The sequence below is a fragment of the Peromyscus eremicus genome, chromosome 4 (assembly GCF_949786415.1).
Source record: "Peromyscus eremicus chromosome 4, PerEre_H2_v1, whole genome shotgun sequence".
Lineage (NCBI taxonomy): Eukaryota > Metazoa > Chordata > Mammalia > Rodentia > Cricetidae > Peromyscus > Peromyscus eremicus.
In genome coordinates, this window is record NC_081419.1 from 49596891 (window position 1) to 49620636 (window position 23746).

Below are 23746 nucleotides of genomic sequence, written 5' to 3' on the forward strand. Positions count from 1 at the left end.
GGGGCTACTTGGAGTGCCAAGGGAGGTCAGCACTAAGAAATCTGAGAGCAGGGTTTAAGGAGCCCGATGAGTCACGCAACAACGGGAACCTGGCTACCAAAAACTAAGTAAGATCACACAGACACCACGGAAACCAAAGGAGTGTCCCTTCTAAGGGCACCCCAGTATCTGATTTCAACCAGAGAAAGGAGAGTTCAACCTGGGGGATAACTTAGAAATGAGAAAAATCTTTGTTTGTTCCTTCCTGGGAGAGGGGTTAATTGGAGTGAGCAACAGTAATAAATAGAGTTTGGGGCTGGCAGATATGGTTCACGGGTACAGCATTTGTACAGAGTGAAGGAAGCCCTAGGTTTGATTCCCAACAGCACCCGAAGTGGTGGGTGATACTGTCCTGTCTTAAGCATGTAATTGTGTGTGTTCTCTTTTCCTGTTTAAGAAAGACAAAAGGAAAAAAAGGAGAGAGAATGGGAGGGAGTCAGGGAGGTGGGTATAGCTCAAGAGATACCTCAGAGGGTAAGAGCTCTTCCTATGCAGGCGTGGGACCTGAGTTAAATCTCCTAGCTCCCATGTAAAAAGCCAAGGGTGACCACGCAAGTGTCTGTAACAGCAGCACTTGGGAGGCAGAGGCAGGAGGATTGCTGGGACTTGTTGACTGCCAGTCTATTTCCAGGTTCAGTAAGAGAAGGTGCACATAGGTTCTTACACACACCCCATTCCCACCGCAGGGTGAGCACACACCACACTCACAAACACAAAGAGAGAGGAAAAAAATGAATGGATACAGATTGAGTACCTCAAAATGCCTGGGACCAGAAGTATTTTTAATACAGATTATTTTTCGAATATTTGCATAAACTCATGGGAAATCTTTTTGCTATTGTTATTTTTGTTGATTTGCTCCATTTTTCTTTTTTAGGCAGGGTCTCAGGTAGTCTAAGCTGGCCTCAAACTCACTATGTAGAAGAAGCTGGTCTTGAACTGATTCTCTTGCCTCCACTCCCCTCAAACACTGGGATTACAGGCACTGCCACATCTGGTTCCTTAATGAGATATCGAAACACAAATTCCATTGTTTCATACATACTCTTGGGGCTTAAATGAGAAATGTTCCTCATAGTTGGGGGCATTTGAACGTGTGGTCCCTAGTTGGTGGCTGGGGAGGTTTAGGTGATGCAGTGTTGCCAGAGGAACTGTGTCGCTGGAGGGGAGGACTTTGAAATGAAAAGCTTCCCGTTACTTCCAGTTCCCTCTTCCTGCTTTCTGCTTGTGTTTGAAGACGGGAGCGCTCAGCTTCCTGCTCCTGTCTGTCGCTTGCTGCTGCGCCTCCTTGCCACGATGGACTCTTGTCCCTCTGGAACCGTAAGCCCAAATAAAGCTTTTCTTCCGGAAGTCGCCTTTGTCATCCTGGTGTTTTATCCCAGAACAGAAAAGTAATACACACACCTTTCTATACACGGCCTGAAGGTGACTTTAATACAATATTTTCAGTGTGCCTGTATATTGATCTCAACCCATTACATAAGGTCGGGTATAGAACTTCCTCCATACACCATCACATCAATGTTCAAGAATTTGGATTCTGGAGCATTTCTGATTTCAATGTTTAAGAATAGCAATGTCCAGCTGGCGGTGGTGGCACATGCCTTTAATCCCAGCACTTGGGAGGCAGAGGCAGGCGGATCTCTGTGAGTTCGAGGCCAGCCTGGTCTCCAAAGTGAGTTCCAGGAAAGGCGCAAAGCTACACAGAGAAACCCTGTCTCGAAAAGAAGAAGAAGAAGAAGAAGAAGAAGAAGAAGAAGAAGAAGAAGAAGAAGAAGAAGAAGAAGAAGAAGAAGAATAGCAGCAGCAATGTCCAACCTACACACAAAGGTATGGAGCAGAAAGTTGAGACTGAAAAAGGTGTTTGGGACCAAGTTATGGAAGGCCATGAAAGCTGAACAGATAATGGACGTTAGTCTGTGAAGCTTGCTGTATCATGAAAGATTTTGGAGAAGAGAGTAACTATCCCTGTGCTGTTCAGGTGGATGAAGACAGAAGACGTGACTGAGACAAGGAGACCGCGTAGTGTCCATCTCACAGAGCCTGGTGGAAGTGCCTGAGGCCAGCAGGAACACAGGGAGGTAAAAAGCCCCAGTGTTAGCACTGCTGACAGCCTTTGGCTTCACAACTGTGAGGATGCTGCTTTCTCAAGAGCCAGGAGAGAACATGAACACATGTCAGAGCTGTTAGTAAGAATTACTTGCCCATTCCTTCTGATCGAGAGGCGTGTGTTCTCCGGTGCCTGAGCCTGGCTGCCGGGACAAGCACACAGCCTACCCAGAACAGACAGTGAAAGTAGGCGGCACCCAGAGAGTCCCCAGACGCCCCCCAATACACACTTTAAAACCCAGGAAACAGCAGCATTAGCACAAGCTACCAAGGACACAGCAGCAACAGGAAAACAAATGCTTTTGTTGACACAGGCTGACAAAGGCCTTGCCAGTACCTAGGCTTATAAATGATGCCAGAGAACAACTCCCCGACTCTCACAGTCTACTTTAACTTGATTTTAATCGAAAGATGGAGTGTATAGCTGAAGGGGGGAAAAAAACCCCAAGTCTTCTCCTCTGCAGGGAGTCAGTACTTGACTTCTACAGAAAACAGTGAACTAATTAACCCATTAAATTAGAGGCAATTACTTGGCAATGTCAGGAAGCCTGTTGCCTGAACAGACAGAGCCAAAGAGAGTCCTGAATGGGAAGGAGAAGCTACCCAGAGTCGGTTAAAACGAATTAGAGACTACACTAATAGAGAAGAGCTGGCCCCACCGTGACAGGCTGCAGAGGCAGGTCTGTGGCGGGAGAGCACACACCTGGGAGGCCGGAAGTCCGGTTCCCGTCCTTACACCCCTGCACCACACACCCCCCCCCCACACACACACACCACGCATGCCACGGCACACACGTGAAAGTTAGACGCCGACTTTCGGGAAAGGGTTCTTTTCTTCCAGCATGTTGAGTCCCAGGGATGACGCTCCGGCCATCAGGCTTGAGAGCAGGCTCTTTTAACTCTGAGCCGCCTGGCTGCCAGGCCTGTAGGCTCATGAATCTTTAGACAAAGACGAGGTTGTGCTTGAGTACAATCCTCAGCAGCAAAATAAAATCGAGGTGTGTGTGTGTGTGGGTGTGTGTGTGTGTGTGTGTGTGTGTGTGTGTGTGTGATGTGTTTAAACCCAAAGTACATTAAAAAATAGTTTTAAAAATGTGTATGGCTGGGCGGTGGTGGCGCACGCCTTTAATCCCAGCACTCGGGAGGCAGAGCCAGGTGGATCTCTGTGAGTTCGAGGCCAGCCTGGGCTACCAAGTGAGTTCCAGGAAAAGGCGCAAAGCTACACAGAGAAACCCTGTCTCGAAAAACAAAAAAACAAAAACAAAAAAAAAAAAATGTGTATGGACCACTTATCTTAAATAACTTACTTATAATGCTTCTTTTAATTGACTGCTAATAAGAGGGTTGGATTTGGGTTATTAATTTTTTCTTTAGGTTTTTTTTTTTTTAAGGCAGGGTCTCCTGTAGCCCAGGCTGGCCTTTGACATGCTATGTAACCAAAGGTGACCTTGAACTCTTTGATCTTCCTGCCTCTACATTCCAAGTGGTGAGATTACACACAGGCACCACTACACTATACCCAGCCTGGTAATAATGTTGTGAACAGATTTTTATTTTTTTTAGGAAGTAAAGATAGCATTGAGGTGGTGCTTACATTTATGCTTCTCAATAGGGAGCCTGAGGCCACCTACAGTGAACAAGAGTCTGTCACATACACACACACACACACACACACACACACACACACACACACACACAAAACACACACACACACACACACAGAGAAAATACCAATAAGGTAATATCAGAATAGAAATTAAAACTGTTAAGGGCCTTATTGAGGCCTTCTCTCTGTACTAATCAAAATACCTTGGATATTTACATTAAAAATGGAAAGAGAGACTTAAAATAGTATTTTGAGGTCTCAGCTGTTAAGAACATGAGCTGCTCAGCCGGGCGGTGGTGACGCACGCCTTTAATTCCAGCACTTGGGAGGCAGAGGCAGGTGGATCTCTGTGAGTTTGAGGCCAGCCTGGTCTACAGAGTGAGTTCCAGGACAGGCTCCAAAGCTACACAGAGAGAAACCCTGTCTCGAAAAACCAAAAAAAAGAAGAAAAAAAAGAACATGTGCTGCTCAGCTGGACGCTTGGGAGGCAGAGGCAGCTGGATCTCTGTGAGTTCGAGGCCAGCCTGGATTCCAGAACAGCCAGGACTACATGGGAAAACCCTGTCTTGAAAAAAAACCTAATTAATTAATTAATTAATTAATTACAATCTTTAAAAATAGAGCTTGGAGTCTTCCAAAATAGCATTGTGCCAAAGATTTTATATCTTAAGTAATTTAATAGTTTTATCACATCTTTTCCATTTTTGTTCCTATCATTTCAAAGGGTAACCTAAAATGACTTGAAATAAAATTGCCGAATATTATATCCTTATGCCAAATACCTTTAGAGTTAATCACTTGCCATTTTTAAAGCTGTTTCTTAAGCAGTTGTAAATCCCTCCTGGGCAAGAAGTCAAGGACACATGGAAGACATTGACAAGAAGACGTTCCCAGAGCTGACGAAAAATAAGTGGTCTCGTTTCCAGATTAAACTTTTCCAACCTAACTCAAGTATTCGGAATGCAAACATGCACACAGCTTTTGACATTTCCAGAGACATTTACATTTTCACCAAGGATAGTTCACATGTGCTTGAGAAGGCCTTGGCAGTCTGAGGCTTGAAAAACAAAACAGACCTTATGAGAGCCTGGAGTCCTCATATATGTAATCAAAATCCCATATTAAAATTGGCAGGGTTTCGTATACAAAAGCATGTTGTAATTACACTGAACTGTCTACTGCCCAAGGGGGGAAGACCATGCCACTCCGAAACGGTTGGCCTTTTGAAGCCAAAAGATGAATACATCAAGGCCTCACCTGACTGGCGTAAACAGGAGTGGAGAAACTCCCCTGCAATTTACTAACATTAACCTTAGATGACCTTTCAAACACATGACACCCACCTTACCAGCTAACTGTGTTAATTATAGCTTACAAAGCACTCACACACCTCTAAATTTCTACTAAGGGGGAGAAAAGATTATCTCAAAAATTCATAACTAAAATAATTTTCTAAAAAAGTCTAAATATGATAAAATGTAATCTGTTTGAACGGTGTAAGTTTAAAAAAAAACAAAAAAAAACAAAACCAGATTCATGCCGGGCGTTGGTGGTGCACTCCTTTAATCCCAGCACTCAGGAGGCAGAGCCAGACAGATGATCTCTGTGAGTTCGAGGCCAGCCTGGGCTACAGAGTGAGATGCAGGACAGGCTCCAAAGCTACACAGAGAAACCCTGTTTCGGGGGAAAAAAAAACAAAACAAAACAAAACAAAAAACAAAAACAGATTCATTGATGATTCTTATTCAAATATACACATCTATCTATCTATCTATCTATCTATCTATCTATCTATCTACCTATCTATCTATTTCAGGGCTGGACATGGAAACGCAAGCCTGTAATCCAGACACTCAGGAAAGCTGACACACACAGCCTGTCACAAGTTTGAGGCCAACCTGTGGTAACTAGCAAGCTCCACGTCCGTGAATAATGTAAAGTAAGACCCTGACTCAAACAAACAGACAAAAATCAGATAAAGAAGTCAATAAACTGCAAAAATGAAAATTGAGATGTTGGGTCTGGAAAGATGGCTTCGCAGTCCAGAGCACTTACCGCCCTTTTTAGAGCTCAGTTTCCAGCACCCAGGTCAAGGAGTGCAGGGGATTCAGTGTCCTCTTTATGGCCTCTGCTGGCAACTGCATTGACATGCACATACCCCCAAACAGAGGGGTGTGTGGGTGTGGGTGTGTAATTAAACACACACATATAATATATTTACATACGTATATAATTAAAAATAAATATGATTTTTTAATTGTGATGTATTACAAACAGATTTTTTTTTATTGTTTTGTTTTTTGGAGACAAGGTCTCACTTGTGTAGCTCTGGCTGTCCTGGAATTCACTATGTAGATCAGGCTGGCCTTGAACTCAGAGATTATATAATGAAACAAGATCAAACTATTTTTTTTTAAGTATGCCTACCAAACTAAAGTCACATATCTAGAAAAACTGCTTTTTAAGCCAAAAAAAAAAATCTGTGGAAATCAAATCTTTCTGTGTTATTGTGTTTCATCAATAGCCCATGCTGAGTACTGTGCCTCAGCATTAACACCTAAACAGGTCTCAGTGCCAAGAAGTAAGACACACGACATTGCTAGGAGGACGGACAGGAGAATCAGAATCAGAAACTGGGGTCCTAAATCCCAGGCCACTAACTCATTGGGGACTTGTTGGGCACCGCTGCACCTGACATTGCAGCCATGTGGGAAGCTAAGGTTTTTCATTTGCGAACAGCTTGGGCAGTACCCCTAGGCTCCATCTCTAAATAAGCAAATATCTCTCAGTTTCTTCTCTGACAAGTAGTTACAAGCAAAATAGCTGGCCCGTTGTTGGGGGGTGTGTGGATCTTCAACACCAAAGTATTCAGAAATGGGCAAAGACGAGTGTTGACGTCATCGCTCTGAAATGCTCAGAAACAGGAAAGGGGAGGGTCTTAGTGCCTTCTTCTGGCTTTCCTGCTTTTAGGCAAACATGAAGGAGTTATTCTTCTTATGCTTCGCCTCTCCAAACCAAGGTTGCCCAGGGGTCGGCTCGCAGCAGGTCAGCTGGGACTGCTCTAAGTGGCTATCTCTGCACATCCAACATGCGGCTGTAATACGAGTCAAAACAAACTGTCTCTCCATGACCGTCGTTGCAAGTGATAGGAACTAATATTTTAGATCTTAACATCCTTCCAACTTCACTGACTCCAGAAATGGTGTCACTGAGTTTGGTTAACGAGAGATATCACACAGAGTGTTTCCCGTGTGGAAAAAGGAGTTATGTGAACAATAGGGGGACATTATGTACCAGAGCGAGAACTGAGAGCAGGAAGCTAATCCTCTCGCTGTCCACTACTACTGCTCGTCCTTCTCACGGAAGCCAAATTTAGTCAGGAATGTGTGCCCTTTCACTGTGCACGCTGTCTGCATGAGGAGCAAAGACCACAGTACACCTGACACACGAAACTTGTACAACAGGGGGATGTGGGAGGAACCTTATTTTGATACACTCAGTCAATGGGGAAGAAAGCTTATTCTATCCTAAGGGGAAAGAAGTAATTTTCTACTCATATGACAAGCAGGGTGTGGTGTCTTGTGTCTGTAAATCTAGCTCTCAGAAGACTGAGGCAGGAGGATTATGAATTTGAGCCCAGCCTTGACTACAGAGTAAGTTCCAGACAAGCCAGATCTACACAAGAAGCTCTTGTCTCAAAAACAAACGAATGAAAACAAATTGACTTTTTAACTTTAAGAACTTCATTAAGACATAGAACTATTTTAATATAAAAATTTCCAAGATTATAACATCATATGTTTTAAGGAAAAGTGGCTTCATCCATTTTATTTATTTATTTATTTATTTATTTATTTATTTATTTATACGCTTTGAAATTTTTTTTTACATTTATTTATTGTGTGCGTGGGGTGGGGACAGGAACAGAAGACCTGGGTTTAATATAAATATTAAATGTATATATATATATATATATATATATATATATATAATCTTCAGATTCATCAGATACAAAACCTATTTAATTTTTGCAAACAAAATTCTCTAGAATTCTGCCTTTCTGGCTCAGAATGCTTCCATAAATGCTAGTGCTTATTTTTTCTTTCTACTTCGTGTATGTACTAGAAATAGACAAAAAGATTTCAAAATTGGCAAGATGGCTCAGTGGGTAAAGGAGCTTGACACCTAATGATCCAAGCCTCATGGCCTTAGCTCAAACCCCGGAACCCACATGGAGGTGCAAGGGGAGAAACAATGTCACAATAAAAAATTAAGTTAATTTTTTAAAAGACTAAAACTTAAAACGCGTATGTTTTCTCTGTGCATTATAGCTAGTCCTACCGTCCGCCAGGACGATGCAATTTCTAACAGGCCGGGGAGGGACTCAAGAGGCTTGTAAGTGTTGACACAAACTAACGCTAGGGCTTCGTTTTCTCTTCAAAAGGATGAAAAACCCGGGAAATAAAATAATGACCTCAGAGAATCCAATAACTGGAACCGGGAAGCTTCCCAGGGGAGATTAAGCTGAATAATTCGTTTGTACTGTTCTTTAACTAAACACTTCAGTCTCTTGTTCTAGGTAACCATGGGAACATACAAGGAGCATGTATGTTCATAAGCCTGGACAAATTGTGCCTCTTTGATAACCGAGGTACAGTTCTTGGGGAGATGGCACACCTCGATGCTGTTAAGGTTTGATTGAAAACCAACATTCTGTCACAGAACAAGAAGGTCTTTTATCCTGATCTGGCAGATGTTGACAGATCAGTGAGAGATCCATCAAACGCAATGAATGAGTCTAGCCTGCATCTCGTCAGTTTTTAATACATGTTTGTGGGTTTTGTTGTTGTTATTGTTGTTGGGGGGGGGCTTTGTCTGTTTGTTGTGTGTTTGTATCTGTGTGTCTGTGCTCACACACATGCCCAAAGGTCCCCTAGAGTCACCGATGGCTGTGAGCCACCTAGCAGGTGCTGGGAACCAAACTCGGACCCTGTGCAGCAGCAACAAGTGCTTTTAACCACCAAGCCATCGCTCTAGCCCCGCAAAAAGATTTCTTTGAAGCAGAAAAGAACAGCGTGATTCCGAATGTCCTAACCGTTTATAATTATTAAACTAGTACTGCTTTTCTGGTCCCAGCTAAGCACCTGACGGTTCAGAAGGAAACAGCTGCTTCCCGCCGCCGCCGCCGCCGCCGCCGCAGCCTCAGCTCTCCCAGCCTCAGACTGACCATCCATCTTCTCAGAACTGCACAGGGAGGGGAATCACCACAGAGGTTGATAACATCTGCACCTGGGATCCTGTGGAGACTTCAGATGCATGTCTTAAGAATGCACCTGATGACTCACACACGGTGATAAACACACACTAACAGCGGAGTCCCTTTATTAATTTCAGCACAGCTACCTAGACAAGGATGTACGACAGTATTCACAGGGAAAAGGAGTCTTCGTCTCTAAGCAGAACTGGAACAAGACACTAAGCTTGATTTGGTTCTTCGTGTTCTCAGGCACACTTTAGCAGTCACCTCACTGAATCTTTATAAGACCTGTCTGCACTGAGTGCATCGGCCCTTAGTCAGACAGAAAACAGACTCCAAAGGCGCTATACATACCTACGGCACATTAAAAATAGGGCACATGAGAATCCAAACTCAGGTTGGAAGCCTGAGTTGCAAGTGGTGGTCAATGCCTATAACCCAACACATGGGAATGTGAGAAAGGAGGATTTAGAGTTCAGGACCCGCCTGGGCAAAACAGTGAGTTCAAGGTCAACCTGGGCTACCTAATGAAATCCAGTCTATAAACACAAAACAGACAAACAAAAACAGAAGTCCAAACTAAACCAAACAATCAAGAACTTAAAAAGCAAAACAAAGCACTGAACCCACAAAGCCCATGTTGGCTCCAGCTGGATTGACCCTGAGGCCTCCTGTGTGTCTTTACCTAGCTCAAGATGTTCCGAGAGCACTGTTGACAGATAGAAGGAAATGAAACCTCCAAGAATCAGCGTCTACTCAAAGCAGTCATCCACAAGGAAGCATGGAAACAGAAAAACCAGTTTACATATCAATATGATCTACTTAAACATGCTCTGTTGAAACTATAATTTCAACCATTCCAAAGTGAAGGGGGGGGGGGGATATTCGATGTTTTCTGTCTAGCTACTAAGAAAAAAAGAATCTAAATTCCTGCATGGCCTAGACACAAAGGCCTGCTGGATATGGCTCCTTCAGCCTCATCTGTCACTGGCCCCCTCACTCACGGACGCTTCAGACCCACTGGCTTCCTTTCCTACTGGTGAACATAGCAAAGCCATTTTCTGCATCCGAGCCACACAGATGTGAGCCCCGGGCCTGGATCCTCTCCACCACTTCACCTTGAGGGTTCAGTTCTTAACACTAACGCACTCTCAGGAGCTGTCACCGGTCTCTTGAACGTGGTGAAAAATAGCGGTCCTCTCCTCGTTCTTTTTATTTCCTTATTGTACTTGTCATGCCTATAGTAATCTCTTCTTGTGAGCTTTTCTATGTCTGGGTCACTCCTAGATGCTGGGGATCCAAACTCATGTCTTCATGCCTGTGTGGTAGCTCCTTACTGACTGCCAACTCCCCAGCTCCTTAATATCTCACTCGTAACTCTAGAGGGAGGCGCCTCCCACGCTTGACAACGCAGGCCCAAAGGAGCCTTTTCAAAAACCTGCTTCAGTCCCTCCTCAGCCTTCCTTCCAAAAACAAGTAAACAACGTAACACATAAACAAATACTCAGTGACCCAAAGGATACTTCATTCCGCTAAACGTTCCTGCTCTCACAAAACCCAAAAAAACGCATTCTTACTGCAACATCGTCACCGCCTTCCACTTATTCTTCAGTTTAGAAGAACAAGACAGAGCTAAGGATGTAGTTCAGTGGTAGAGCACTTGTCCAGTGTGAGCAAGATCTTGGGGTTCAAGGGTTCAAAGCACAGCAAATAAATAAATAAATAAATAAATAAATAAATAAATAAATAAATAAATAAATAAAAACACATAAGACCAAGTTCAAAGCACAGCAAATACATAAATACATAAATAATACATAAGACCAAAAAGTGCACTTTCATGTGTTATCGAACCTTCATTGTCCATTGGTGCTAACGAAGAAAAGAACAGAAATCAAAGCAATACTTGGATTCTGTATCTCAGCAGGCTTCGATCTGGCGCACACAGTTGAATCATCTCCACATGTATTGCTTTCAGCTTACAATAAGCCGGCAAACGAACGCAGAAAGTTTACCAACTAAAAAGAATTAAGAGATCTTTTAAAAATGGGGGAAAAAATCTGTTCCAAGCCCACTTTGTCACACTGCGCAGAGAAGGCTAACTCCTCGCTTTGACATTCTTCGGATTCGTAACAAACAGCAGGTCGCCTCCGTGTCCTCCTTGCCTCACCCGCCTCTTATCACTACTACTGTACCCTCTCCCTCTTGTATACCTCTGATGCAGGAAAACTGGGTCCATGACAGTGTGTGGGCAAGAAAGGGAAAAGAGGAAAGAGACAAATCAGGAAACGACAGTTCCACGGTGGCAATGATACAGTCGGAGTTTGAGAACCGCCTGGGAAAGGACGGCGCAGTTGAACAGCTAAGAATTCATCCGTGTGCTCCAACGTCCTGGGCTCGGCGGGATTGAGGTGGGGAAGGCAGAATCCTGGAGAATCTCTTTTATTTTGCTTTGTTTTATAGTTTTATTCATTGACTTGATGTGTATGAATGTTCTGCCTATGTGCATGTATATATGTGCACCACATGCATACCTGTTGGATCCCCTGGAACTGAGTTACCAATAGTTGTAAGCCACTATGTGAGTGCTGGGAATCAAACCTGAGCCTTCTGTAAGAGTGTCAAGTGCTCGTGATTGCTGAGCCACATCTCCAGCCCCAAGTGTCTTTTTTTAAATTAACTAACAGAAAATACATGGGCTGGGGAGGTAATTCAGATGACAGAGTGCTTGCCCAACACCAATGCCTGGTTTTGAACCCCAGTACCTGGGGAGGTAGAGGCAGAGAAATCAGATGTTCAAGGTTATCCTCAGCTACTCAGTGACTTGGAGGCTGGCCTGGGATATATGAGCCCCCATCTCAAAAAAGAAAGGAAAAGGAACAAACAGAAATAGCTCACCAAATTTTGAGAAGTAATAAAGAACACAGGGAAGCTGGGCATAGTGACACACGCCTTTAATACTTGCCACCCTTAGCAGGCAGAGGCAGGAGGATCTCTGAGGCCAGCCTGGTCTACAGAGCGAGTTCGAGGACAGCCAAGATTACACAGAGAAACGCTGTCTTGAAAAGCCAAATAAATAAATTGATAAGTAGAAAGAAAGAACGAAAGGACACATGGGAAAAAAGGAGTATTTCCCTATACTTGATGTTTCTCTTTCTGAAGCCCTTCATGAATTACACACAGGACTCCTCTAAGCACAGATGTGCCCGCACTTTCCAAAAGGGTTCTTTTAGCTGGGCGGTGGTGGCGCACACCTTTAATCGCAACACTCGGGAGGCAGAGGCAGGTGGATCTCTGTGAGTTCAAGGCCATCCTGGTCTACAGAGTGAATTCCAGGACAGCCAGGACTACATAGAGAAACTCTGTCTTGAAAACCATAACAGAAGATTCTTTTATTGCCTTACATGACAAATGACTGTGTTGTTGCTTAAAGATTTGTTTTATTTTTAACTATGTGGATGTGTTTGTGATATAAATAAGAAGGTATCTTATTTCCTGGAGCTGGAGTTACAGGTGGTTGTAAGCTGTCCAATGTGGGTACTGGGTACTGGGAACTAAGAGGAACTGAATCTGGGTCTTCTACAAGAGCAGTAAGTGCTCTTATCCAGTGAACCATCTCTCTAACCTACTTTGTTATTATTTTAAAGGCTTTATTAAGACAAAGTTTTTTCCATGTATCTCAGGCTAGCCCGGAGCTGGTGGGCCTCAGCCTCCTGAGTACTGAATTACAGGTGTATGTTGCTATACTCAACTCTCAATTGTGTCCTAAAATTTTAAATCAAATATTCTCTCAGTATGTGTGTGTTGTGGAACATTACTTTAACTAGGCAAAGATGTGTTACATTTGTTTATGCTGCATTTGTTTAACGATGTAAAAATGTGTTGCTGTTTCATCTTGCCTGCCTAAGGTACCTGATTGGTCTAATACAAAGTTGAACGGCCAATAGCTAGGCAGTTGAGGGATAGGCAGGGCTGGTGGACAGAGAGACTAAGTAGTAGGAGGAATCCAGGCTCAGGAGAGAAAGAGAGGGAGACTCCTGGGGTCAGCCAGCCAGCTGCCAGCCAGCTGCCAGCCAGCCGCCAGCCAGCCGCCAGCCAGCAGACACAGAAATGGACATACACAAAGAAAGGGAAAAAGCCCTGAGGCAAAATGTAGATGAAGAGAAACAAATTAATTTAAGTTAAAAAAAAAAAAAAAAAGCTAGCCAGAAATGAACATAAGCTAAGGCTGAGCATTCATAACTAATAATAAGTCTCCATGTCTTGATTTGAGAACTGGTTGGTGACCAAAGGAAAGTCTGTTATGTATGCATGTACAGTATGCGTGCATATGTGTTCGCATGTATATGGACACATGTGTGGATGTGTGGGCCCTACGTTCACATTGAGTTTCTTCTACCATGGCTCTGTAGTTCTGAGATAAGGTCTCTTGCTGAACCCAGACTCTACCTACCCCCGAAATTGGATTACACGCCGTCGCTGCCACACCTGTTTGGCTTTTATGTGGGTTCTAGGCATCTCTGGTCCTCACCTTGTATGGCAAGACTTCATCCACTTAGTCATTTCCTCAGCCCTCCGCAGACTTTCAAGTAGCAAGCTCAAACGATACTGAACTCAAATTTACTTCAGAGTCCTGCTCAAACCAGATTAACTAACAGAATGATGGACATTTTAATCTTTGATTTACCGTTTTTTTGTGAAACTCCTCCTTCAGACTCTCACGGCACTACTTCCTCAGCTCAGTTCCTCCTTCCCGTTTCGACTAAAAGTGCCCACTGTGAGTTGGCTCCTGGCTCTCTGCCCTGTTTTACAGTTAGTCTAGCACCCACACAAACTTGTGTCTCTCCTAATCCGGACTTTAACTAGTGGGTCACATCCATTTACCAATCAAGCGTAACTCCGTAGCCACCTTCTCCAATTGCCCAAACAGATGCTCTATCAATTGACATCTATCCGAAAAATGCAAGTTTCACTGCTCCTCTAACCCTTCCATAGCTAACGGCAAATCCAATAGCTTCCGCACTTACAAAGTCCCTGGTGTTGCCTTTCCATTTCCCCGGACTTCAGCCACTCCAGGTCATTAGTCCCACATGGATTATTTCAATAGCCTCTTAGCTGACACCTTCACTTACTTCCAATCTCCCCACACTTTATCCGACACACACTCCAACTGACCCACTCAGAACCCCACAAAGTCTACCTGCTATTTCAAACCCCAACTTCTCAGCCAATTTTTCTAGGTAGTTACAGCACAAAGGCGTGTTTTAATTTTGTCTCTTAAGTAATTTTATCTTTAATATTCTTCGCAAAATATAGCTGCTAAAATCCTTAATATAACTCTTTCAAAAATCACCCCATTTAAAAACCCCTTAAGCATGTAATTTAATGGTCAAGAGTATATATATATATATATATATATATATATATATATATATATATATATGTGTGTGTGTGTGTGTGTGTGTGTGTGTGTGTGTGTGTGTGTATACATATACACATACATGTAGTATATATCTTCTAGGCCTAGGTGTGGTAGCACTGTCTATAAACTCAGCACTTGGGAGGCTGAGGCAGGAGACTTGCCAGTTGGAGATCAGTCCAGGGCTACAAAGTGAGTAAGATTTAGTCTAAAAAAAACAACAAAAGGCCTTTTAGAGGTGAATAAAAATGGGGTCAAAATAAAGATTTTCAGCCTGGCATGGTGGTGTATGTCTTCAATCCAGCACTAGAGAGGCAGGTGGATCCCTAGGAGTTCAAGACCAGACTGGTCTACATAGAGCATTCTAGGCCAGCCAGGGCTGCATAGTGAGAGCCTGTCTCAAAAAGGGAAGAGGGGGAGTTTTAGATTCTTTCTTCTACAACCTAGTTGTGCAAGTTAGCATACCCCATAAAGTTGCTTTTTTTTTTTTGCTTAAAACTTGACAGGAAGACCAAACTGGCGTAGGACTCCCAGAGATCTGCCTGTCTCTGCCTCTTGAATGCTGTGATTAAAGGCATGAGACACCATGCCCACTAAAGCTGCTTTTTTTGTTTGTTTGTTTTTTGTTTTTTTTTTTTAGACAGGGTTTCTCTGACTATCCTGGAACACACCCTGTAGATCAGGCTGGCCTTGAACTCAGAGATCCACCTGCCTCTGACTCCTGAGTGCTGGGATTAATGGTGTGAACCACCATGTCTGGCTAAAGCTGCTCTTCTTTCCTGGAACTTGCTTTGTAGACCAGGCTGGCCTTGAACTCACAGAGATCCGCCTGTCTCTGCCTCCCAGTGTTGAGATTAAAGGCGTGAGCCACCACCACCCGGCAAAGCTGCTCTTCTTAAAGAGAAAAAAAATGGATTCTGGAGCTCATTTGATTTGATGATGGTCTCTATGAACTCAGAGACATTAACCAAGTCATTTAATTCAATCTACATAACAGACCTACCAAGTCTACCTCATAAGAGTGGTGAGAACATTAACAATATTTTTAGAGTCCTGAGCTAGTGTACACTACACTCAAAATGACCAAAAAATGTCAGCAGGCACTGTCATTATTCCATGAACCTCTATTCTAGACAAACCAAAGTAATTGCTCTACATCAGGCCACGTTTCGCCTTCACAAGTCCTGACTTCCTCAACGACAGCCCACTAGAAAGGGAGGGGGCCTCAGAGAAGAAAAGGTCTGCCACCGTTCAGTCTTGGCTCAATTCTCGGCTTCAATTATTATCAAATTATTTAATTTGATGATTACGACTAAATAAAACACAAGTGCATGGGACATAAATAGTCCTTAGTAAATGTTGTTGAAGGGCTGGCAAGATGGTCAGCAGGTAACAGAGCTTGTTACGCAAGCCTGATGACCTCAGTTCGACACCCAGAACTCACTGGGAAAGGAAAAATCTGAGTCCTGAAAGTTGGCTTCTGACTTCCACGGATGTCCTGTGGCATGTGCACGTCCACACTCATAGTCACTCACACACATAAACTTCATTTTAAAAATATATGTGATCGAAACCCTGTCTCGAAAAACAAAACAATATGTGTGTGTGTGTGTGTGTGTGATAAATGTTATTTGCTAAAGAAAAAAGTAGCTAGTGTGCATTTTATTACATCTAATATGTCACTAAGCCATATGGATCCATAATGAAACTTTTTATAGAAGTACCTAATTGTTTAAGTAACTATAGTTTGAAGTAGACAAACCAGGAATAAAGTCTTAAAATGCCAGAAGGTAACAAAAAGTTGCTCCAACTGGATACACTGTCTTCCCAGGAGCTTTATGCTTTCCAGGGGATTAAGTAAGCATCTTTACACTGTTTCTCTCTTGCCTGCCAATAATGCTGAAGCTGAGTATGGAATTTGTAATCCCAACACTAAATTCAAGGCTAGCCTGAGCTACATAATGAGTACAGGCCAGCCGGGGCTATGTAGCAAGACTCTGACTAGAAAAATGAAATAATAATAATGATGATGATGTTTGAGTCAGAACTTTCTGTTTAGTGCTAAATACAAATTAGTAAATTTCACAAATTTTCAGTACAAAAGTAAGATACAGACAACATCAAAATAATGTTTAAAAGAGTAAGGGTGTCCTTCCACTGAGCAATATTCTACTCAGGGGTACTATGTCAGTCTAATATTTATGAGGAGTTTGATTCCCCAGCACCACAAAATAAAAACAATGTGCAAAAAGATACCAACACTATGTAAAAGAGCAGATGAAGAGCTAAAGGGTGACTGCTGACCAAGGGTAAGGTATAGTTGTGAGCTCCCCACACCCCCACCGTCACTACCCACCCTGAACAACACAATACACAAACCAGTAACAAAGTCATACGGAGTCAGACTTTTTTTTCCATATAGATTTTTAAAGCTGGAAAAGACCCCGATTCCTATTTTCTTATGTTCTTCTGAAATGAAACTTAGGAAGGCTAGACAATTAGCTTAAGGGTAAGCAGCCATTGAAACACAGACCCACAGACCTGGGAATTAAACCCAGGTCCCTAAAAAAAAAAAAAAAAAAAAAAAAGGCCGGGTCTAGTGGTGCACACCTTTGATCCCATCACTCAGGAGGCAGAGGCAGGCAGATCTCTGTGAGTTCAAAGCCAGCCTGATCTCCATAGTGAGTTCCAGGACAGCCAGAGAGCTATCTAGTGAGAGAGCCTATCTTGGAAAAAAACAAACAACAACAACAAAGTGTTCCTGATACCTGGAACAGGGCTCTTTTCACTACATCATACAGCATCTCAACTGATTCCTTCATGCCTGCTTAATCAGAAAAAAAATTGCCGGGCGGTGGTGGCGCACGCCTTTAATCCCAGCACTCAGGAGGCAGAGCCAGGTGGATCTCTGTGAGTTCGAGGCCAGCCTGGGCTACCAAGTGAGTCCCAGGAAAGGTGCAAAGCTACACAGAGAAACCCTGTCTTGAAACACCAAAAATTAACTAAATTACATAAACTCTCCACAAAACAACTGATTCTAATCATATGACAGAGTTTATACTAACTTTTTTTGTGTGTCCCAAAGAATGCAAAAGTCTTAACACACAAATGGCGCAGTTCTATTATAATTGGTTTTGTTCCAGAAAAGATCCTTCTCTTAGTATAGGAAGCTTGGTTGTACACACTTACAACCCCAGCACTCAGGGGGCTTGAGACAGAAAGATCAAACAAGTTCAAGGATACCCCTGGCAGATTTCTGTGAGTTTAAGGCTAGCCTGGTGTAATATTGAGTTCCAGGCCAGCCAGAGTTACATGGTAAGACTGTGTCTCTAGACAGACAGACAGACAGACAGACAGATAAAAATTCAAGGCTGGGCTACACAGCAAGACTTTGTCTAAAAAATAAAAATTAAAAATAAATCTCATTTTTTAAAATTCTATTTTGTTTTCTTTTGGTGCAAACACTCAAACCCAGGGCCTCAAACAAGGTAGATCAATGTTTTAATCCTGAGCTACATCCCTGCCTTTACTAACTCCTTTTCATAAACTATGCTGTGTGTGCTCTCCTATGCAGTCTCCTCCCCCAACAATGGTTAAGGGAACTACATGTCTCAGATAAAAGTGCCATCTAGCCTAGGCTCACTAGTAGACGCTAGAATCTGTTCCTAAAATAGAATCATAGACTTTGGAATCGGAAGGAACCTTGAAGGTCACCTTTCATTTTATAGAGGGAAATAGTACCCGGAAGGAGTCTGTCCAAGGTTAAGTGTCTACACAGAACCCACATCCAGAATACAAAATTTAAAAAAAAAAGCTCTTCCGACAAAAACACAATCTTTAGTAAAATACCTTAGAAATTTAAGAAAGCAAAACAAAAAAACTAAGCAACAATTTTTAAATTAAGTCTATAGTCAAGTCACTGAGTCTAAAAGCTTAACCTAAGTAAGGTATTGGAAAGTAAATCCTTACAACAATTTTTCCTTTTTGAAAATGTGTATGGATACTTCGCCTGTGTGTATGTCTGTGCATCACATCCATGCTGTGCCCTCAGAAGCCAGGAGATGTCAGATTCCCTGGAACTGGAGTTACAGACAATCCAGTGTTGCCATGTGGGTGCTGGGAATCCAACCTAGGTCTTCTAGAACAAACAGTGTTCTTGTCTGGGAGCTCTCTCTCCATCCCCTTTCCTTATATTTTAAATAATTTATTATGATAAGGTGTGGGTGGGTGAGCATGTGGGCATATGCACATGCAAGTGAAGGTTGGAGGACAACCTTATGTAGTCAGTCCTCTCCTTCCACATGGACATGGTTCTGGGTAGAGCACCTTTATCCAGAGCCTTTATCTCACCAGCCTCCTTGAGAAAAATCTAAAGTAAACATGTTGTATCACGGCCCCCAGATCTATGGTTGTAATAATTAGAAGGGAAAGCACAACTATAATTGCTGTTTTATTGTGCAACAAATGACATACACATAAGGAAAACTTCATAATCTCAAATCAAGCAAACAAAAATAGTAACTCCAGGAAAACCTCTTATCAATCCCCAATATAAAGGAAATGTGATAATCAGTTGTTAAAAGCATAAACAACCAGACATGACTGTACACACCTTTAATCCCAGCCTTCAGGAGGCAGAGTCAGGCGGGTCTCTGAGTTCAAGGCCAGCCTGGTCTACAGAGCAAGTTCCAGGACAGGCAGCTACACAGAGAAACCCTGTCTCGAAAAACAAAACGAGTACAAACTACATCCTCCACTCATGTTTATGAGACTAGATGGAAGTAGAATATTTCTCAAAGTCAGAGCTTAAAAAGGAATAGTGACTATGCTTTTTTCAGTTTTTCCATGATGTAAAATTCTTTAACTTACCTGTAGGAATATGTTTCTCAGCTCATGAGGATCACCTCGCTTGGTTGTATGCACCTATGGGGAGGGGAGGAGGAGGAACTGGTTAATGCTTAGCTAGAAAGCATACAATCTCTTTAGATTATAGTTTACATCTGCCAACTCTGCTTATCTTTTAAAAGGGTATTTAGTGTAAAACAACCCCAAAGCTTAATTGCTGATAACACCTGTCAAACTGGAGATCTATGGCTAAGGGGTGGTAAAAAAGGGTGTGCATAACCAAGACACAGCAAATTACAGACGGTACTTCCTCTGAACTGGAAAGGGAAACCAAGTAATATAATCGTCTGCTTTATTCCACATCTACTAGCTATACAGTAGCAACCACCAAGCTGTAAACCCAGAGAGCCTCAGGAGTGGAGCAACAGGAGATGTAAAACCCCCAAATTAATACCCGGGGCCTAGCAGCCTTTCTTATGGAAAACAGTAACCGCACATCGTCATCCTGGCGACCCCTTCTCCATCCAACCTAAACCTTGAGAGCTGCCACAAATATGGATACTTTCGACATCCTGCAACCTGCCACGCAAATGTCAACCAGTGCCCTGGGCTGTACTGAGGCCCCAAATGACAACACCTACCCCCTCCCCCACCGCGGATGCCCTGGGTATCCCCGGCTTTCCTGTCCGCTTGTCCTCACTCTCTCTCCTCTGCTCTCCAACTCTGTGCTCGCAATCCCATGTACCTAGGGCAAAACACTGCTCTTTTCCTCCTCCCAACCATGGTCCTCACGAGCCCCTCCAACTCACGATCCCTCCTCCTTCCCCTCCCCCAGCCGGGCATCCTCTTCTCTCCGGTCCAAGCCCGGCACAGCTCTCCACCCGCAATCTAGAGCCCCGGGACGCGCTTGGCCAAGAACCAGGCAAAGAAAGCAACGGAGAGAGGCGGGGGGCTGCACTCGGGGCCCTTGGAACGTCTCTTATGCAATAAAGGCAGCAGCAGAGAGTTGGAGTCACCTTGACCGCCATGCTGTGCTCGGAAGCCGGGAACGAGCGAGTGAGCGAGCAGGGCCCGAGCTGTCAGGGCGCGCGCGCGCCACGGCCCGGGGCCGCGCCCGCGTTCTCTCCTGTCGCGGCGCCGCGCCCGTCTATATGCAAATGAGCCAGAGCGCGGCGGAGCGCACCGAGAGGCCCCCGTCGGTCCATCTGCCGGCCAGCGGGGCTGTCACCTCTCGCGGGGGACACCGGAGCTCCGGCCGCCGGATCCCGGACGATGCGTGAGCAGAAGCGCCGCTGGGCTAGCCCCAAGTCCCAAGGCCAGGCAGTGGGTGTGGCTTTGGGCACTGGCTTCGGCCAAAGTCGGTTCCCTCTTGGGGCTTAAAGGAACACTTGGGGCCTGTATTGGGCAAGGTTTGGAAGCGTCTGAGCGCTTGGACCATTAATAATGAGTTAATGACAACTAGTGACAAATACTGACTAAAAAAAAAAAAATTAAAAGATTAGAAACTATATACTTAGGGCTTTTGGTGGGGGGGGGGCTAAGTAAACATAACTTCAGAAATATGTTCCTGAATTGGCATTCCTTGGAGTAGTCTTAATAGTTTATTAGTAGACGCGCTTCACTTTCTTAGCCACACAAATTCTTTGTGCGATGTATATATAAAACAACTTCATTTGTCTTGGGGCTGGCACTATGCTGGCTCTCACTTCTACAAGAACACAAAACAATTCTTCATTGAGTTCCCAGCTTTGCCTTAAGCCAAAATAATGTCTTAAAACTTCATCTTGCCATTAAGATATCTGAGGGCCAGGCAAGTAGCTTAGTTGGTAAATTGCTTACTCAACATGCATGAAGCAGGAAGCCTGGGTTCCATCCCCGGCATCGCGTAAACCCAAGCTCAGCACAGAAGTCTAAGGTTGGTAGTATGCGCCTGTAATCCCAGCACTTGGGAAATGGAGGCAGGATGATCAGAATGCACAGAAGCAGAGGCCAGGCTGGGATGCGTAAGATGTGTCTTCAGAGAAAAGAAAACAAGAGAAATAGGAAGGGGGAAGGAAGGAGGGAGGGAGAGAGAGAAAAGGAAGGGGGGCCCAAGGTGATAGCCTGAGGACCCTCAGAACCCATTACGGATGGAAAGGTAATCAACTCCTTATTTTCCACATTTAAACTAGGCAGGTGTGCATATGCACTCTAATAAATAAGATAAAAGTTTTGAAATTATTAAAGAGAAGAAAGAAAAGATCCTATTAGGTCACATACTGATACTCACGCATTTACTGAGCTCCTCCCTGTGCTAGACATGATCCTATTTGTAAAGTGTGTATATAAATATAAATGTATATAAAGTGTGTCTGTGTATACGTGTATATACATACACACACAAAGACAGTTTATTTATTGCAAGACCTTCTTTGCCACCGTTGTCATAGACCGTTTAAACTTATGAAACTAAACAGAAATCCTAAATACTGTAGATGTCCACCTTGCTCAGTCATACTTAAATGTTGCAGCAGCATTTGTTATCCACTGGGTTGTCACAAGAGAATTCGTCATGAACTGATGGTGTCTGCCTGTATTCCTACCCCCTAGCTATGGGCTTTATGTGCTAGTTTTTAATATTTGAGGCCAGTCAAGTGTATAAGTCTTTTTTGTTGTTGTTGTTGTTTGTTTTGGTTTGTTTTTGGTTTTTTAAGACAAGGTTTCTCTGTGAAACAGTCCTGACTGTCCTGGAACTCACTGTAGACCAGGCTGGCCTCGAACTCACAGAGATCCACCTGCCTCTGCCTCCCGAGTGCTGGGATTAAAGGTGTGTGCCACCACCACCCAGCATATCTTTTGTTGTTGTTGTTGTTTAGAAACACAGTTTACTTATTCAAACCTGATCATTAATTCACTTGACATGGTTTTTTTGTAGGTGGGAAAGAAATGATGAGATTTTAATTAATTGTTCTCATTATAGTGTTAAAATTAAGTCTACTTAATTCATAAAGTCATATTCATGCCCCGAATACTTGCATCTATCAATAAATATTGGGATATTTGAAATTGTAGAGTCAAGTAAAAGCCAGCTCTCCAGACATTTTGAGATCATGTTTACCCACAACCTCAACTACATGAGGTTTCTCTTCTTTCTTAAATGAGACATGTTCTTTTAAATTAAAAAAACAGGTGCAAGTAGTGATAGAAGCCAGGTTCCCACATGTGAGTGACATTGGGCCTTATCTTATGCCATGCACAGAAATCTCCCTCAAAATGCATTTTTAAAGGCTAAACATAAGACCTGCAGCCATAACGCTCCCAGGAGAAAACGCATGGGAGGAAGCTCACTGACATCGCCTTTGGCCATCATTTCTTGCATGCCAACGCCAAGGCTCAGGTTACAAAGGCAACAAAATAAGGGCCTACATCAAACTAAAATGCTTCTGTACAGCGAAGTAAAGCAAAGGAGGAAAAGAGCAGCCTACAGCCTGGGAAAAGACATTTTCAGATTGTCCATATCCACGATTCATACTGACAAAACTTATACAACCTCCGCCGGGCGGTGGTGGTGCACGCCTTTAATCCCAGCACTCGGGAGGCAGAGCCAGGCGGATCTCTGTGAGTTCGAGGCCAGCTTGGACTACCAAGTGAGTTCCAGGAAAGTCGCAAAGCTACACAGAGAAACCCTGTCTCGAAAAAACCGGAAAAAAAAAAAAAAAAAACTTATACAACCTCATAGCAAATAGATCCCAATCAAACAGTGAGTGAAAGACTTGCAGAGACACTGCTCTAAAAATGGTATAAAAATGGTCAGTGGGCACCCAGAAAGGGAGCTCAAGATCACTTACCACCAGGGAAAGGCCAAGAAATAAGTGCTGGGGGTTATCACCTCTTGCCTGTTAAGACTGTTATTATCGAAAAAGATAAAAAGCCAGCAAGTAAAACCTTGGTTCAGAAACGAAGGAATTCTTGGAATTTGGTGGAATCATTATGGAATCCAGTACAAAGATTCCTAGAGAAGCCAGGTGGTGTGGTGGTGGTGGCACACACCTTTAATCCCAGCACTCGGGAGGCAGAGGCAGGCGGATCTCTGTGAGTTTGAGATCAGCCTGGTCTACAGAGCAAGTTCTAGGACAGCCAGGGACACGCAGAAAAACCCAGTCTTAAACAAACAAACAAACAAACAAAAAAAAGATTTCTAATGATGTTAAAAATGTATATGTGCAACTAAAATAATATATGTGTATAATTAAAAATGTTTATATGTTGCCGGGCAGTGGTGGTGCACTCCTTTAATCCCAGCACTCGGGAGGCAGAGCCAGGTGGATCTCTGTGAGTTCGAGACCATCCTGGTCTACAGAGTGAGATCCAGGATGGCACCAAAACTACACAGAGAAACCCTGTCTCAAAAAAAAAAAAAAGTTTATATGTACTCTAGATCCTACTTCTGGTCATATACGCACAGGACAGGAAACTACCACATCTTAACTGT

At 43.4% G+C, this 23746-nt stretch overlaps 1 protein-coding gene across 1 annotated transcript in view; it reads right to left on the reverse strand.

Annotated features, from left to right (window-relative positions):
* The window catches only part of Slc25a12 (solute carrier family 25 member 12), a 91650-nt gene extending 71110 nt beyond the window's left edge, over positions 1–20540 (reverse strand). The window contains exons 1-2 of the mRNA XM_059260681.1: positions 20292–20540; positions 19300–19353 (exon numbers count right to left, since the gene is read on the reverse strand). Of these exons, the coding sequence (XP_059116664.1) occupies positions 19300–19353; positions 20292–20303 (66 nt within the window). The 5' untranslated portion in view covers positions 20304–20540. The remainder of the gene's footprint in view (positions 1–19299; positions 19354–20291) is intronic.
* Positions 20541–23746: the final 3206 nt, after the last annotated feature.